We start from the raw sequence: 16,626 nt of genomic DNA, 5'->3' as shown, positions 1-16,626 counted from the left end.
TGTGTGTCTCCAAAACACAAGACTTGAAAACATAAAGTTCAAAGACAACTAAGTCCAAATAGTGCGTGATGTACACAGAGGTGACATTTTCCCAAAACAAAGGGGTTGAGAAAGTGGAGAGTTGGAAGGTGTGGTCTGCTGACCTGGAGGAAGGGAAAGGGGTGGCTGAGGCAGGTGGCTGACGGAGGACCCACAGGCACATGTCAGTTTCCAGTCGTGGCCTTGCTCTCACAGAGCTGCTGGGCTCTCAGGTGTCCATGATATCACTAAAGTCAAGAATGAGCCAGGCACAGTGGCGCACGCCTTTAATCCCAGCACTCAGGAGGCAGAGGCAGTGGGAATCCTGGAAGTCTGAAGCCAGCCTGGTCTACGAAGTGAGTTCCAGAACAACCAGAGCTACATAATAGCGAGACCTTGTCTCAAAAATAAAAATAAAGTCAAGAATGAAATAAAACAGCCGCACATGAACCAATATTGACAACGGGCAAAGAATCCTGCTTAAGTCAATTCCGAGGCATGCCAAGCTAAGGGAGACAGAGGACCCGAATGACATGGTGGATAGTTTTATAATCCTCCCAAGACCTAAGAGGCCTTGGAAGTTCATTCAAAGATGAGGACGAAAGCACAAGGAGCCGAAGGAGAGAAACAAACAAACCGCCGTGGGGGTGGGTGCGGAAGATGAGGATTTCCCATCATGCCCCACTGCTGCAGCCGCCTCAGTCAGGACTGGGTCAGAAGAGAAGTAGCTCTCATTCTGAGCTGTCAAAATGAAAGGGTCCATGACTTCATTCCTGTCCAGGGGGGCAAACAGACTCAAGAGCCAGCCACGGGGGAGGTATATGGATGTGTCCATAGGCTAGCAAGCACTTGGGAGCCCACTGTCCCCCATGGAAGGGACACTCCTGCCTGAGATGAGAGTCATAAAGAAGACAGTCTTTGCCACGAGACCTGTGTAAAGTCCCCCTGTCTTGTGCGAGTCACAGGAAGGAAGCAAATGGCGGGCTGTAGCTTCCTGGCCAAGGGACTCCTGGGTCCCATGTAAGGGCAAGGAGGATTCTGTGTATGCAGGTGGCGGTAAAGATAGTCTGTGGCAGAGTTGGTGCCCAGAGCATCACCAGTATGACTGCTGGCGGAAAGGTGATCCTGAGAGGGGAGGGGGAAGGCCCAGAGGAAATAGCCTGTCGACCTTTGGGGTTCACCTGAAGGAATGGAGTACAGCACAACATAATGTCATCATTTTAGTATTGGGGAGGCAGGGGACTGTGAATACCACTCAGTGTGCTTAGATAATTCAATTCATCATTCCCAGCCCAGAGGCGATGTCCCTAAATACTGTCAAGAAAGAGAGCCAGAAAATGCCGATAGGACAGCAGGCGACAGCATGTTCCCTGTAGCTGTGGCTAGAGAGCTTCTCAATAGATAGCAGCTGGCAGAGGGCAAGGTAACAAATCCCCAGAGGCCTATCATCATCCTGGGCTCAGCTGGTGATGTCTGCCTGGGTGAGGGATGGGGTGCTCTGGTGCAGGTGCTGATGTGTGCAGGTCTAGGGCAGACATTCACAGATGTAAACAGATCTGCTAATCTTAAGGCTTTCAGCCTAGGCCTCCAGCAGGGTGTGTGTGTGTGTGTGTGTGTGTGTGTGTGTGTGTGTGTGTGTGTGTGTGTGTGTGTGCGTGTGTATGTGTTTCCCTTCTTTTACTTGTATTCTCTATTTTCACATTATCACGAGGGCCCGCTCACACCCCTTTAACCTTATTCTGGAGGGGCTGTGAAGCTACCTTGGTGGCCTGCTAAGGAGATAATGCTCATGTCTTCCCATCCTGATCCATATGACAGACCATCCTGTGTGCCCCTAGTCTGACCAGCCAGCCATGCCCAGAAACCCACTCTTTTTTTTCCTTCATGCCCTCAACCAACAGCCCTGTTACCTCTCTCTGATCTGCCCTCCATGTCTCCTTGGCCAAGCCCCCATAGGCCAGCTACATGCGAGGCCTGAAGTCTGGGGCTTCCAGGTACCTACTGTGCTCCCACAAGCCAGAGGCTGGGTGTGTCAGTCAGATTTCCAAAAGTAATTCACCTTCTGCGCTTTCTCTTCCCAGAGGGAGGAAGATGCACAGCAGCTTAATCACAAGGGCTTTGATGTGTGTTGCTGGATGCTCTCCCAGGATGGCTGCCCCAGCAGGCCGTGGCCAAGGGGCCTGATGTAGTTGCTGTTGCATGCGTGTGTGGGTTCAGACAAGTGTGACTATAAATAATGATTCCCCCATGTGTAGGCATGCATACTTGCATATGTGCACCAAATTTCCCTTCTAAACAATCAATTTTCAAAAAAAAAAAAAATCTCATCTAATAGCAAATCCAGGAAGGAGCCCAGCACCTCCCTGTCCTCTCCCACCGTACCTGGCCATGTCCCCTGTGTGACCTGCAAATGAGGCTGATGCCTGTAAGATGACAGGTGAGGGGTTGGAACCAGCATACTTCTCATGTATTCTTCATTCCAGACTCGTCCTTCCTAAGCAGGCTTCTTTTCTCACTATTCCCCACCTGCCCTGTGCCACCCTGATGAGTCCCTGGGGACCCTTGATCCTAATTACCCCCTGATGGTGCAACTTGAATACCTCACACACACACACACACATATGTGGTTCACACATCAAGAGTAAGATACTTTTCACCCTCCCAAGTAGGAAACTTCACACCCTTGGTCCTTGATACTGCCTGTGGAGAACACATGCTGAGCTTTGCATACTGAGGTCCTCAGTCTGGTGGTTATCAGTGTCACCTGGCCCGGCCCCCAACTTTAGAGTGGGGCCCTGGATTTTGCATCACCAGCAATGCGAAATTTCTTGGGTCATGCCCATGCCGCTGGTCTGGGGACCTCTGTTGTCAATGATACTGGGTGTTCTCTGGAGACCAAGAGATTGGGGGCTCAATGTCTGTGTCACTTAGTAGCTATGGCCCTAGGCCAAGGTAGGCACACTTCTTGTCTTTCCCTGTCTAGAAATGGATTAACGTCTCTCCTTCATCGACACTTAGGAAGGAGAACCTGTGGTCAAGCCAGGCCAGTTGGGGTCCCCTCTCCTTAGTCTTTGGGGTGTGTGTGCACAGAGAGCAGATGGGGAAAGAGGTATTGACTGCTGTAAGAGGACCAAGGAGGGGCCTGGACTGAGGGTGAGGCTGGATTTATAAAGCAATGGAAAGCTCTAGGGTGGGCTTGCTAGCCAAGTCTATAGACTCTAAATGGCCACAGGCCCGTGGCTACAGGAAGAGGCTCCAAGAAGGATCGCTCACTCTGGTACTTATCCGCAATGGCTGTGCTGCCCAAGGAGACCAAAGGATCCACACAGCCTCATTCTGAGAGGTCCAGGAGGCTGGAGCAACAGGCACAGGGTGGTAGCCTGGGAGGCCCCATACCTAGCAGGCTCCCTAGTGATGCTGGACCAAGGAACTCAGTTGGAAGCTACCCTGCAGCTTCCCTAGATGACTCTCTACCTGGAAGCTACCCTGCAGCTTCCCTAGATGACTCTCTACCCTCAAAAGGAGGGTAGAAATCGGGCCCTTGATGGGAGAGGATGGCAGGATAGAGTCCAGGTGGTGGACTGTCTTCGTTAGGGTTACTGTCGCAGTAATGAAATACCATGACCAAAAGCAAGATGGGGAGGAAAGGGTTTATTTGGCTCCCACTGCCGCATCATAGTCCATCACTGAAGGACAATTCACCATCAAAGTCAGGACAGGAACTCCAGCAGGGCAGGGACCTAGAGGCAGGAGCTGGTGCAGAGGCCATGGAGGGGTGCTGCTTACTGACTTGCTTCTCCTGGCTTGCTCAGCCTGCTTTCTTTCTAGAGAATCCAGAGCCACCAGCCACCCTGGGGTGGCCCCAATCACAACAGGCTGTCCCCTCATCATGAAATAAGAAAATGCCCTACAGGGTTGCCTGCAGCCCAATCTCATGGAGGCATTTTCTCAATGGAGGCTCCTTTCTCTCAGATGACTCTAGTCTGTGTCAAGTGGACATAAAACTAGCCAGCACAGTGGACCTTAGAGTTTATTGAAAGAAGGCCTTTACTAGCTCCCTGTTGTGAGGGAAACAGGGGCCAGGCTAGCGATGCAGCTTGCGACAGCAAGATCCATCTTGTTGGGCACAGGAAGAGGGGAGCAGCTGACACCGGGTGAGGGCCAACTAGATGTCACCTGCTGTAGATGACCACCAAGTGGCAGTCACTTTACACAAGGTCTCATTAGTTTTGCTCAGCTTTGTAGAGGTTTGATTGACAGATCAAAGTTGTATACGGTCAAGGTGTGCAACAAGGTGCTTTGATGGATGCATGCACTGTCTGTGAGCCCCACAGACGAGTGACAGCCACACCCACCAGCTTACCTAGCTCTGATCTAGGATGTGTGATGACGCAGCGGCCTTAGTTTGCTCCTCAGCAGGTTCAGCACACACCATGCCCGCATTAGACTACATTGGGCAGGTTCCAGGATTTATTCTGATGAATGACCCTCTTCACAGGATCTTCCCATCCCCCCCCCACCTCCCCATCTCCAGGAACAGCCTTCTCCTCTCTGTTCCTGTGAGTTCTTCTTTATCCTGATTCCACAGAGAAGTCACACCGTGTGGGGTTTGTCTTTTGGGATCTCGCTTATTACACTTAGCTGCAGTGGACATGAGGCCCCTACTTGGATTTCCACAGCTTCTCACCTGGCCAGGGGAGAAGGTGTCTCTTGGGTGCAAGCAGCATTGAACTGTGAAGCTCCTCCCTCCGGGGCTCTAAAGGTACATTTCAGGCCAAGATTAGGGAGCTAGGAGTATGGCTTAGTGGTAGAGCACTTGCCTAGCATGTGCAAGGCCCTGGGTTTCATCCCCACCATTGAAAAGACAGAGAGGAAAATACAAACGATGTAGAGCAATCTCAAACTCCTCCCTGGCCAGCACCACCTGGCTATCGGTCATTGGCCTCTTGGCCACAAGGTCCTCCTCTTGTTCTGTTCTGTCTTTGGACTACGACAGCTGGCTAGGGCTGCCACCACCTCTTGGTGAGACATCATAGCATCCTTCCTGTTATTCTTGCTTGCCTTAGCCTGTTTTTCCCTTGACCCACTATTCACACTCTGGCCATACTGAGCATCCCCAAAGCATGCCCTCTCCTGCTGCAGCCCGAGTGGCCTTCCAATGCTCTCATGGCCCAGGCTGGCCCTCTCCGTGCCACACAGCTGGCCCTGCTACCGTCAGTAGTTTGTCTCCTCACCACCTCAGTTGCTCTGCACTCAGCCACAGACACACAAGAAGTGACAGATGTGCCCAGCTCCCCTCACTCTGCCCACCTTGCTAATCCCCATTCATGATCCCCATTCACGATCCATGATGCAAGCTGGCTTTGATGGCCAAGCCTTGGCAAGGTTCCCACTCCCAAGGGCTGGATGTGCAGGATCTCACGGAATTTTCTTATTTCTTCTTACAAAGGAAAGCTGGGGTGCCCGCTGAGGAGCCCTAGCCCATGCTGACATCTAGCCCCACCTCTAAAGATGCAGCACAGTCTCTCTTCCATCTCCCTCACTGCCACTGCCTCCTCCTTAGTTACCCTGGAGTTCTTCACAGCTCCTATACAGCTATAGGTCCACCTTCTGGGCAACACTGCCGGTTCCTGAGACTGAGATGGCGACTGGTCCCTACCCTTTCGGGACATCGTCACCATTCCTGGCCTAGACAGCCCTTGGCCATCTGTGGTAGGTGAAAAGCGAGTGCTTCCTGTCTCTGAGCACCTACTGTAGAATCCATGCATGCTCCGTTGACTGACTGACTACTGGCTCGCATGGTTCTTGCAGCATCCTTCCAGGCATGGTCATTGTTTGGAGCTAAGTCCAGGGAAACCTTACCACCAGAGCAGGGTCTTCTATAGCCATCTGAACACGGGTGCAACTTAAAATCCTAAAACCAAACTATCGGTAACCCAGGAAATCTAGAATGTTACTGTCTTATACACTGCCAACAGGACACACTGATACTATTTCTAGGCTCTTCTAGGACTGTGGGTAACCCAGGAGATCTGGAATGCTACCATCTTACACACGGCCAACAGGACACATTGATACTCTTTCTTGGCTGTGCTAGGATGGCACACACATGCCCAGGAGCCTCACACATGCCAAGCCTGTGCCCTCTTGCTGAGCCACACCCAGGCCTGTATGTCACATGGATTATACGTCTCAATTGAGACCAGCCAGAGGTCAAGTGCTCAGTAGTCTTGGGGGCGGCTGTACTGGCCAGTATGCCTGGAGGTACACCAAGGACAGTGGCCCCAGGCCCTTACTTAACATTTCTCTGTACTTTGAGGAAATGAACCAGTCCCAAGGATCCTTCCTTGACACTTATTAATCAGTTCTTAGTGTTTTATGGTCCTTCAAGGACCATCAGGTCCACATAGGGATTCTCTTTTCCTTCTTTTTTAAATTTTGTTTTTCTACCATCCTTCCTTCCTCTCCCTCCCTTCCTTCTTTTTTCTTCAATTATTTTATTTTATTTTTGCAATAGAGTCTCACATGGCCCAGGCTAGCCTCAAACTCACCCACTTGCTACGCAGCCAAGGATGACCTCGAACCTTTCTGATCCTCCTACCTCCAGCAAGCACTGGTATTACAGGTGTGCACTACCATGGCCGGTTTTATGTAGCACTGGAATGCTAGGTGAGCACTCAACCAACTGAGCTACATCCACAGCACCTAGGAATCCTCATCTCATCTTATAGGTAAACACCATCAAGCCTATAGCAAAGTCAAACATCCTTCTGCAATACAACTCCGGCAGGGAGCAGAGCATGTCCTCAAACCCACGACTTTGGAGGCCAGGTCCAGTGCTCTGCATGGGGAAGTCCTTGAAGGAGGACTATCTGTGTTAGAGGAGGCATGAGGCTAGGGAGTGTCCACTCAGGCTTCAGGCTGGGACAGGAGCCCAGAAAGGCCCTTGTAGCCTGGCATGGAGAGGATGATGCCCTTGGTGCCCAGGATGGCAGGCACAAGAAGACATGCAGCCCCTGCCAAGTCCTCTGTGGGAAAGAACCTTGTCATTCATCAGGCTCAGTGTGGCCACGAGGGGCTGAGGACAAATTGATGGAGATGGAGCCATAACTTACCACTGAAGGCCTCTTTGTTCTCAGCAAAACAGAGGGGTCATTAGTAGTGGGGAGAGCACTTGAGGGCAGATATAAATCCCCTTGCTTGCGGCTGATAAACAGCCCCGAGGAGCCAGGGCCTCAGGTCTGGACAGGTTAACTGCATGCATCTTAGCTTGGGCCTGTGTGTACCTGGTTGGGACAGGTGGGTCTTGCCACATACAGCCAGAGCCCTTACCACCAACCCAGGCTGCTGAGGTGCCTGACGTTCAGTTGGCCCCCTGGACCCAAGAATGACAATCATTGCATGAGTGTGTATCAGGGTCGACTCTGGGCTGGATCCTGTCCTGGACACCAGGATGAGGACTTGGTAGGAGGCATCAGAGGGATTCAGAGGAGCAAGCACCAGTTCCTACAGATGCTCAACCCACACTGGCTACATCTGCTCCGCTTTGGGGCTCTCTGGGTTTATAGCATAATAAGAGTAAGTAATTGTAGGTTGCCCGAGGCCTGCAACACTCTTGGTCTCCTGTGATCCTGGAGACGTGAGGGGCTCTCCTCCCACTTCAGCCGTCTACCTCTCATCAGCTGCTGGTAGTATTGTAACAAATGCTTACAAAGTGTTCTCCATGCTTTAGCTAAGCGCATCACACGAGCAAGTCACGTGATCCATGAACCACCTCGACGCGAGTACTCTTCCTGTTCCCAACATATGAATGGCAAGTGAGATAAACACGCAGCCAACACAAGCCAGCTCAGGAGAGCTTCCCATCCCCCGCCCCCTTTTTTTTGGTTTGCTTTTTCGAGACAGGGCTTCTCTGTGTAGCTTTGTGCCTTTCCTAGATCTTGCTCTGTAGACCAGGCTGGCCTTGAACTCACAAAGATCCGCCTGCCTCTGCCTCCTGAGTGCTGGGATTAAAGGTGTGCACCACCACCACCCGGCCCATCTCCCTTCTTGATCCCCATGCCTTTCCCTCTTTTGGGAAATGCTCTGACCACATCACTCTCTTTTCTTGGGGTGGCCTGATTTCCTCCTCCTCATCTGTCTGGCTTGCCTGGATACACGGGGATGATCCTTCAGAGACCGCACACTGACCGGTGATACTGTGAGGAGATGTGCATGGTGCAGGGACAGAGCCATTGTTTATGAGTGGGGGTAACTTAGCCCCTGAGCGACTCAGAGCTGCCACGGGTCAGTCTTTGGGTAAGGCAGGCACGAGCAGGGCATCCCCTCGCTCAGAGCCATCAGTTCAGTCAGCTGCTATCCTGCAAGGCCAAAGGATCTATTGGTGAGGGGGCGGGGGGGGGGGTAGGGCAAGGTGTCTCCTGTGATGATTCCCCAGCGCTACTCAGCTGAATGCCTGTCAGCTACAAGTGTGGCTAGGACATGAAATCAGTTAAGAGCAGTTCTATTTGTTCCAAAGTGATGCAAAAATTGCCACCTTTTCACCAAATAAGAAGAGAAATCCCAGCGCACTGAAGGAGGTTAGGTAAGGGTCACCACATTCCAGGCTCAAAGCCCCAGAAGTCCCACAGCTTCAGACCTTGGACAGTAGCACACATTCCTCTTCCCAGGCCCCACCCCCCCAGACACCACGTCCTTTTAACCCTGTTCCTCCCTTGTATATTTGTCCCTTTCCTTAGCAAGGACTGTAACTAGAGGCAGGTCTCAAACACCATTCCATGCAGTCCGTGGCTCTTTGAGCCTAAGCCACCAGCAGCGACTCTTGAGATCTGTGACAGATAGTGCAGACTTTGGCTTACCTGAGACGATAGTGTAGCCGATCCCCCGGGGTCGTCCTTTATCCTGGTCCACGGCAGTGATCACCCGAACAGTTGTGCCCTGGTTGGGAGACAGGAGAAACTTGAGTTCAGTCACCTGGATCCCTGGCTGCTGTCTTTCTCTGTGGCTGTCCTAGCACTCTCAGATCCCTCCCCAGGTCAACTCCCGACTTCAAAGCTTGCCCAGGAAGTAGGTCCCACGTGACATTGCTCCTGATTCCGGTGGCCTTGTCCTCTATTCCCTCACAACACTGATAGTCAAGGGACTGGAAGCTGAGGGAGCCAGCAAAGGGGGTGTGGACTTTCTTCTCACAGAGCAAAGGGTCAAGGACAGGCACAGACAGCTGCTGTACACATCTGGGCGTGATGAGATGGGCAGCTGCACAGGAAAGAGTAGGTATCCACCTGGTCCACCTGGAGGAGCCTGGAAAGGTGTGTCCAGATGGCAGCATTTAGGATGGGTTGTGAGGAATTAGGAGGAAAGGGAAAGCGCCCCAGAGAGAAAGCACAACACAGGCCAGGGCTTGGCTGTGTCCACTTCTAGGAAGGGATGCTGGTAAGTAACCACCAGTTGATGGCAGTTCACTGAATGAATAAACAAATGTAGCCAAGGAAGACACTGACATGGTCACCATGACCACCATTGCTGAGTTGTCCTTTGCCAGGAGCGATTCGTTCCCCCTCTCTAGGCGACATCACACCATTGCATGTGTCAGCTGTCCCTGTCCACCCTATATACCTGAGGGTCACGTCCTAGAAGTTTTCTCTGGGTGTTGGACAGCAGACAGACCCGCCTCCATCTTTTGGGGGTAGGGTGGGTGGAAGTATCCTCTAAGTCTAAAAAGGGCCCTTGTGGTCTTGTCTGCTTCTCACTCATCTTCTGACAACAGTTCTGTGCCTCGGGGGCAAGCACATCTCTCCGGAGTCCTCCCAGACCGGCTGTGGAGACCCAGCAGGAGCCCCAACCTCCTCCCCCAGACAGCACTGCTCTTTGCAGATGCCCTTCCAGCCTCCCTTAGCCTCGAGTGCAGAAGATGGAGTGCCTCCAAGCTCCCTGAGGGAATGTGGGAATATCTCAGGATGCGCCAAGAGGCCAGGCCGTATGGCAAGCAGGGTCAGTCCCTTCTTTGTCCTCTCCCCTGGGGAGCAAGAGCTCTGGTCGGATCCTCTGCTTTGTTAAGAAGTTGGATAAACAGGCTATGAGAGGAACCAAGTGGTCACACCGGAGAGCACGCCTTCCTCGGCACAGAGGTGTGCTGAAAATGCTGGACCAATGGACTCAGGTACCCCAGCTGCCCAATAACCTAAGACCTGGCCTTTCTCTGCCGATGAAGAACCAGAGGCAGAAAGCTGAGAGACTCCTGGAGGTCTCAGAGCAGGGAGTGAGTGAACAGGAAGCCAGGCTCACAGTTAAATGCTCTGGCTCTAATGTTCCCGTCCACCAGGTACTGAGGTAGCAGCAGGGTTCTGCTATAATAATGCTAATGTCATTTCCGAATGTCACTTGCTCTGTGTCGGGAACTATTCTAAGCACTGGCACCCGTGGAATTTGGAAATGCCTATGTGCCAGCCGTCCCTGGAGATGCCATGTGTTCTAGACCGATCAGGGGCCAAGGGGTAGTCACATGGTAGACCGGTCACCTTGCCTCCCAAGCTTCCTCTCACGGAGTATGGCGAACTCCTGACTCGGGGTGCCTGGAGGCCACAGGGAAGCCCAACTCTAGGCTTGAAGGGCCTATACAGCTTCTCCCATCATCTCACTGGAGGCTTTTTTGGGGGACCTGCCCACGTAGGGGCTCACTATTCATCAGAGGAGATCTGGTCTGTCCCCAGCAGGAGGTCCCAAGGGTACACAACTATCCTGAGGCTTCACCTTCCAGAACTGGCTTTCTAGACGTGGGGACAGCTCCATTCTGCCTGGGTGGGTGCCACATGCATCCTTTAAGGGGGTTCCTAAGCTGCCCCTGGGCTGTTAGAGAAGGGATCCACCTATCAGAGTGACTAAGCTCAGAGGTCACTAGAGCTCCAGTACTAAATGGCACTAAATGATACACTTAAGGGACAGATGTATACCTTGCCCTATCCTGGGTAGGATGGGCTGGGTTCAAGGGAACGGGGTAAGGCAGCTATATTGGCCTGTCCAGAGAAGTCTGTGACGCAAGAGCCCCTCGGTCTTCAGAGCCCCGTGGGTGCCATCCCTGTGGGCATTCATACCTGAGGTGGGGATCAGAGTACCTCTGGGTGGGCGGGGGAATTCAGCAGAACTGGCTGTGTGGGACATGAGGACAAGGGGCCCCTCTCTCAGCCAAAGTTGGACCCAAGCCTCTGCCGAGTAAGCTCTGCCAGGCTCTCAATCAGGTTTGGGGTTTCATCTCTTTTTGGGTAAATAAATCCACTTTTAATAAAACTCTGAGCTTTTAATACAAGTGCAGACAGAAGGCCCGGGAACGTTATGAGAAGGAATTAACAAGGAGGTATGGGGGCTCTTGGGAGCCCACGGCTCTTGTTTCAGAGTCTCAGTGATTATATTTTCAATATACTGCAACTTATTTCCAAAGACGAGAGGCATGGGGAGGAAGTGGAGCCTGCCAGCACAGGGCTGGGCCTCCAAGGATGAGTCCCCACCCACAGCTTGTGGCTCTGTAGGAAGCGAGGCCCCTGGGGGGCACACCCAGGAGGGGGAGTGGGAGACCCTGCTCCAGCTAGAGGGCTGCAGACAAGCCCCGCCGAGGGATTCTTCCCTCCCCTAGGTACTCAGGTTGTGAGGAGGAGGTGACCCTCTGGGAAGGAAGGTGAGAGATGACTCTCTGAGAGGTGACAAATGACAGGCTGGCTAGGTCCTGACTCCTCGTGACAAGAAGAGAAGCAGAGAGATGGTGAAGGGTTTGAGCTCCTGTAACGTTGGATCTCCTACCTCTTGTTTTTCTATCTATAAAATGGGTATAATAGGCTCCACTGTCCAGCAACTGATATGTACATCCACACATATGAACACACACACACACACACACACACACACACACACACACACACGGGAGATATAAGTGACATTATAAATTTGGCTCTAGATAGCTGCTGTGTACACTTGATGAAATCTTGGGTGCCTGTGGGAGCCCACAGAGGTTTCCTGGTGAGATCTGAGCTTGCTTTACCTAGCAGGGCTGCATTAGGGGAATGGATTGACCATGTGTGTGGTTACCATTTTTTTGGGATGGTCTGCACTTTGCCGTGCTGGGGGGAGGTCTTTTGCTCCACCCCTTGGCATTTCTATAAATAGCCCTTTAGAAGAGAAAGAAGGGGCTGGTGGGTTTTGACCCAGGCCCTCCCGAGGTTATCTTGTGTTTCTGTCTATCTCTCTCCCTCTATATTTCTATCTAAATATTTCTCACTTCTCCCTCCTCAAGAGTACCCTGGGGGGAAAAGTGGGAGCTGGTCTCCCTCAGGTGCCTTGTCTCGGACTATGCATACATTTCTGAACAATTTCAGTTAGTTTGGACCCTTGGCATTCCACGCTTCTAAGTTCCATTCTCGAGCTAAGGAGTTTTCTCTACATTTGAACAGCTGATACCCCACAAGGAAGAGCCAGTTAAGTGAGCATCTCCTGGGTACCAACCATGGGCCAGGCATGATGGGTAGGCAGAGATTCTCCTGCGCCCGCAAAGAAGGACATATTCTTGGAGCTTTCAGGAATTTGCTTAAGCTCACAAGGCGTGGTGGGTAGGCAGAGTGTCGGTAACCGGGGAATGGAAGGTTAAGCCTGGAATGAGCCTCTACCAGAAGAGATCCGAGGGCCAGGACTCTGCCTGGTGGGCAGGAAGTGGGGCATGGGCTGGGACTTCACTAGAAGGGGCCATGTCTCAGCCCTCTGTGGTCTGTCCCCAGGGAAGTGGCTGCTGCGGGGACCAGACTGGACTGTGCTGGGCCTCAGAGACCCCACTACCAATCTCATTCTCTGTAAGCTTAGCCGGGACACCCCAGCCCCCATTTCTCTGACACTATTAAAGACTTGAAAGGTGACATGCAGTTTGCTTTGGAGGCGGGGGGGGGGGGGTTACTGGGGTGGGGGCTGGCTGGCGGGGACTGCTGGGGACTTCCGACGAGAGCTGCCACAGCAGATTCTGAGGCAGAAAATCCTATTTCTCAGTCCTTAATTCCAGTCAATTCCAGTCAAAGGGCTGATAGGCATCACCGGCAGTAATTTGTGCGGCCTATCCGCTCTTTTCACCTTCTGTCGGCCCCTCACTGACGGGCAGGCCGACATGCTGCTGTTCGAGTGAGGAAATTAAAATTTGATGCAATAATCCCAAATAAGAAGGATTTTATTAGGTAATATATACACTTTAGATGAAGCTTGCTAGCCTGATACACTGATAGAGGGAGACATACATGCTGGGAACCGCAGATAAAGAGGGGGAGCCGGGAGGGTGGGGCAGGGTCTTGACAGGGCCCCTGGGAGCAGCAGAGACGGGAGGGCTGGGCGTGAGGAATGCCTGGGTCCTCCAGCCTGGGATTCTGAACAGGCCATGCTGCATCTCAGGCCTGGCCCAGCTAAGTGATGACTGTGTTGAAATCAGCGCATCACACTAAAGGGACATGGAGATACAGATCGAGGCTTGGAAACTGGTTAGCAGCCTGGGGACATTGGGCCTGGAGCCTGTGGGAACTGGCTTGAAGGAGAAAGGCTGTAGGGGATGGGAAAGTGGGGATCCCTTTTCCAGTGAGGGGCTAAGAGAAGCAGATCCACACAGAGGCTATGGGGCTGGTCAATGCCCAGAAGAGGCTGGAACCCAACTCAAAGCTTGATCTGTCTTCTTCAATTGGGCCATAACCCTTGTAAAAGTGTGTACCATGCCCCCAGAGCATGGATGCAGCAGCTCCCCGGGAACTGGCAGACAGTGGGCCACACAAGCACAACAGAAGGAATTCTAAGATCTCTGAGACAAAGAAGACAATCACATGGTAAGCAGCAGCGGGGCATGGGGAGAGTGGGTGTGAAGGAAGACACACATCTGGTCTGTTCCACGGAATCCTCTAGAAAAGAATGGCGTAGCTTACTTAGCCCAGGGCCGTACATACAGGACACCTAATGAATACCTGGGAGATGGGGATGAGGCTGAAGGAGTGAATGAGTACACGGAGGGACAGAGGAAAACTGACAACTGACATGAAGACCTGTGTGAGTTACGAAGGCATCGCCATGGGTCAAAGACACGGTCTTGTGACTATCTCACGAAGCAGTGGCTAACGGACCCACTGAGTCACCGGCCACCACAGTTGGATGTCTGTGAGGATGGGTTCTTTCAGGAACCCTTCCCCATTTCCCAGGGTACGTGTAGACAGCAGCGTGGGGGCTTCTCAAGGTTCCTCCAGTGACCCAGCCAGTGTGTACCAATCAAGTTGGCTTTAAGCATCTTTCTCCACACTCTCTCTTGGACACAGTGTACTGGAAGACCCAAGAGGATCCCGAGGCAATGTTCTAGAGGCAGGGCGTTTAGATTACTCAGCCTACGTTCCTATGTGAACCTTACAGAAGAGATGGGATTGACCGATAAGTTACATAGCTCAGACGTCAGTTGTACTGCAGTGGAGAGGGGTACCTGACTCTGAGACTAGTGGAGACAAGCCAGGAAGAGAGCTGGAGACTGAAGGTCAGGTGGTCTCTGGGTTAGTGACGAGAGCAAGCACAAGGGTGAGCTGAGTGGCAAGACCAGAGCCTGTGTTCATTCATTCACTCACTCATTCATTCCATAGATGCCTCTCTAACCCCGCTACACCAAGCCCATCAAAGACTGTTGCTGCTGAACCGTGATACCGGGCAAGCGTGGCAGCAGATGCTAGCCAAGTTGCTTTCAAGCTCTGAACACTCAGAAGGAGAAGCCCAGAGCTGGAGACAGGTGGCAGGCCTGTAATTGTCTGAAGATGGCAGTCAGGTCTGGCCTAAGGCTGAGAGGCAGGCCTGGCAAAGCTGGGGTTGACACAGAAAGGAAGGGGAAGTCCCTGGATTCGGGTGGACTGAGCACATGCAACCTGGACTTTAAAAGCTGGGGACCTGGTGTGCTTAGAATGCCAAGGAAGGGAGTAGCGAGCCTGAGATGACTCTGTCTGTTCTCCAAGCAGCTTCAGACACCCAGAGCAGCAAGAGGATAAGCATCTTGCTTGTGAGACTCTTCATTCCACATCTGGCCACCAAAGCAAGTGACCAAATGCCAGATCCATACCTTTGGTGCCGGGGATGTCTGTAGTCAGAACAACCATGGTACCCAAACAGGGCCAGGCTTCCCTGGCTGCACCTAGGACTCTGTCCATACCCACCTCTGCCCATGTTTGAGGCTTTGAGTAGTGCATGGGGCCGGGTGAGGCTCTGAACATCTCCAGTCTCCAGGGATCCCCCACTTTTCCTCTGAGCTAAGCCCTTCTGTTCTTTTCACAAACACTCCCCCAAGCTGCAAGTTGAAATGTCTGATTGGGAGTGCACCCCGCTCTCCTTCATCAGCCCATAACAGGCATCCATTCCAGTCTGCATAAGAGTGAGGTAGCTACCAGGCAGTGACAATCACCCATACTTTAGTCAGGGTCCCAGCCAGGCCCTTGTGGAGTGTGCCATGGCCTGTTTCTGTCCTCTGAGACCTTTCCCCAGTCACAGCTCCCTGGGTCAGGGAGAACTGTATAGTCCCGGGGGAACCATACGATAGGCCTGTGACATAAATACAAAATCAGACATCTCCCCCGAAACCTGAACTTGAGAGCCCCTAAAGAAGGAGTTATTAGGGAGGGCAGATGGTTCCAGGAGCTCTACAGGACACTTGGGGCCTGAGAGAGAAGCCTCACAAACAGAAGGAAGCTGTGTCTTTGTGCTGGTGGCCAACAGGGGCAGCAGGGCTGTGGAGAACATGACTAAGCACCATGGATGTCTGGCTGAGCCTAGATCCACATCCATCCCCTGCACAGGCTGGAGTGCTCGTAGGCACCTGTATACTGCTCCTGAGTCTTTCTGAATTACAGTTCCCCCACGGTCAACTATACTTAGCTCTTTGCCCCAGGGAGTGAGAGAGGTGGAAGACAGTGGGATGGGAAGAGTGCCTGGGGTGTCCACTGTCTCTCACAGGGACTACAGGCAGGCCATGGCCACCACTGGGGCTGCGGGCAGGGCTTACCGGAGGAGAATGCTCGTAGATGTTGGTGCTGTAGGGCAGGTTGATGAAGATGGGGTCCATGTCTTGCACATCCGTGATGATGATGGCCAGGTTGGCCAGTGTAGACAGAGGTCTGGTCTTGTCTTGATCCTTGAAGGACACACACAGAGAGTGAGTGTACACAGTGTTGGGTTAGAAGGAGGCTGTGACCACACATGCCTAGAGCAGGGCTGTGTGACCCCTGTGTTTACAAATACACACATGAACTCTTACATCCTACAGGGAGGCTCAAGAGCATGAAGGCTCTTTGGTGGTACTTGAGGAATTCAAGAAAATGGAAACAGGACAGCCTGGAGAGAGGGTGGTGTTACATCAGGGGCTGGGGCTGAGGCTGATCTGTTGGCCCCAGGGCCTTGGCCTAGGACTAGTTTTCCTGAATGCCAGGGGGATGGGACCACTGGCTTGGATAGGAATGATGCTGTTCTTAGCACCTTTATCATGTTCATCCAGGGCCACTGGCCTCCATCCCAGGACGGAGGGCAGTTCCTCTGTGACTCAGCTAGCCATTTGCCAGGAGGTGACTTTTCCAGTCAAACCAG

The 16,626-nt window shown here is 52.5% G+C and overlaps 1 protein-coding gene across 1 annotated transcript in view; it reads right to left on the bottom strand.

The window, feature by feature from the left end:
• Positions 1 to 16,626, bottom strand: part of Cdh23 (cadherin related 23) — a 386,250-nt gene that overhangs the window by 217,879 nt on the left and 151,745 nt on the right. The window contains exons 8-9 of the mRNA XM_076557194.1: positions 16,049 to 16,177; positions 8,877 to 8,955 (exon numbers count right to left, since the gene is read on the bottom strand). Coding sequence (XP_076413309.1) covers positions 8,877 to 8,955; positions 16,049 to 16,177 — 208 coding nt within the window. The remainder of the gene's footprint in view (positions 1 to 8,876; positions 8,956 to 16,048; positions 16,178 to 16,626) is intronic.

The sequence above is a fragment of the Peromyscus maniculatus genome, chromosome 21 (assembly GCF_049852395.1).
Source record: "Peromyscus maniculatus bairdii isolate BWxNUB_F1_BW_parent chromosome 21, HU_Pman_BW_mat_3.1, whole genome shotgun sequence".
NCBI classification, from domain to species: domain Eukaryota; kingdom Metazoa; phylum Chordata; class Mammalia; order Rodentia; family Cricetidae; genus Peromyscus; species Peromyscus maniculatus.
Note: the sequence above shows the minus strand (reverse complement) of the source record. Positions and strands in the feature narration are given on the sequence as shown.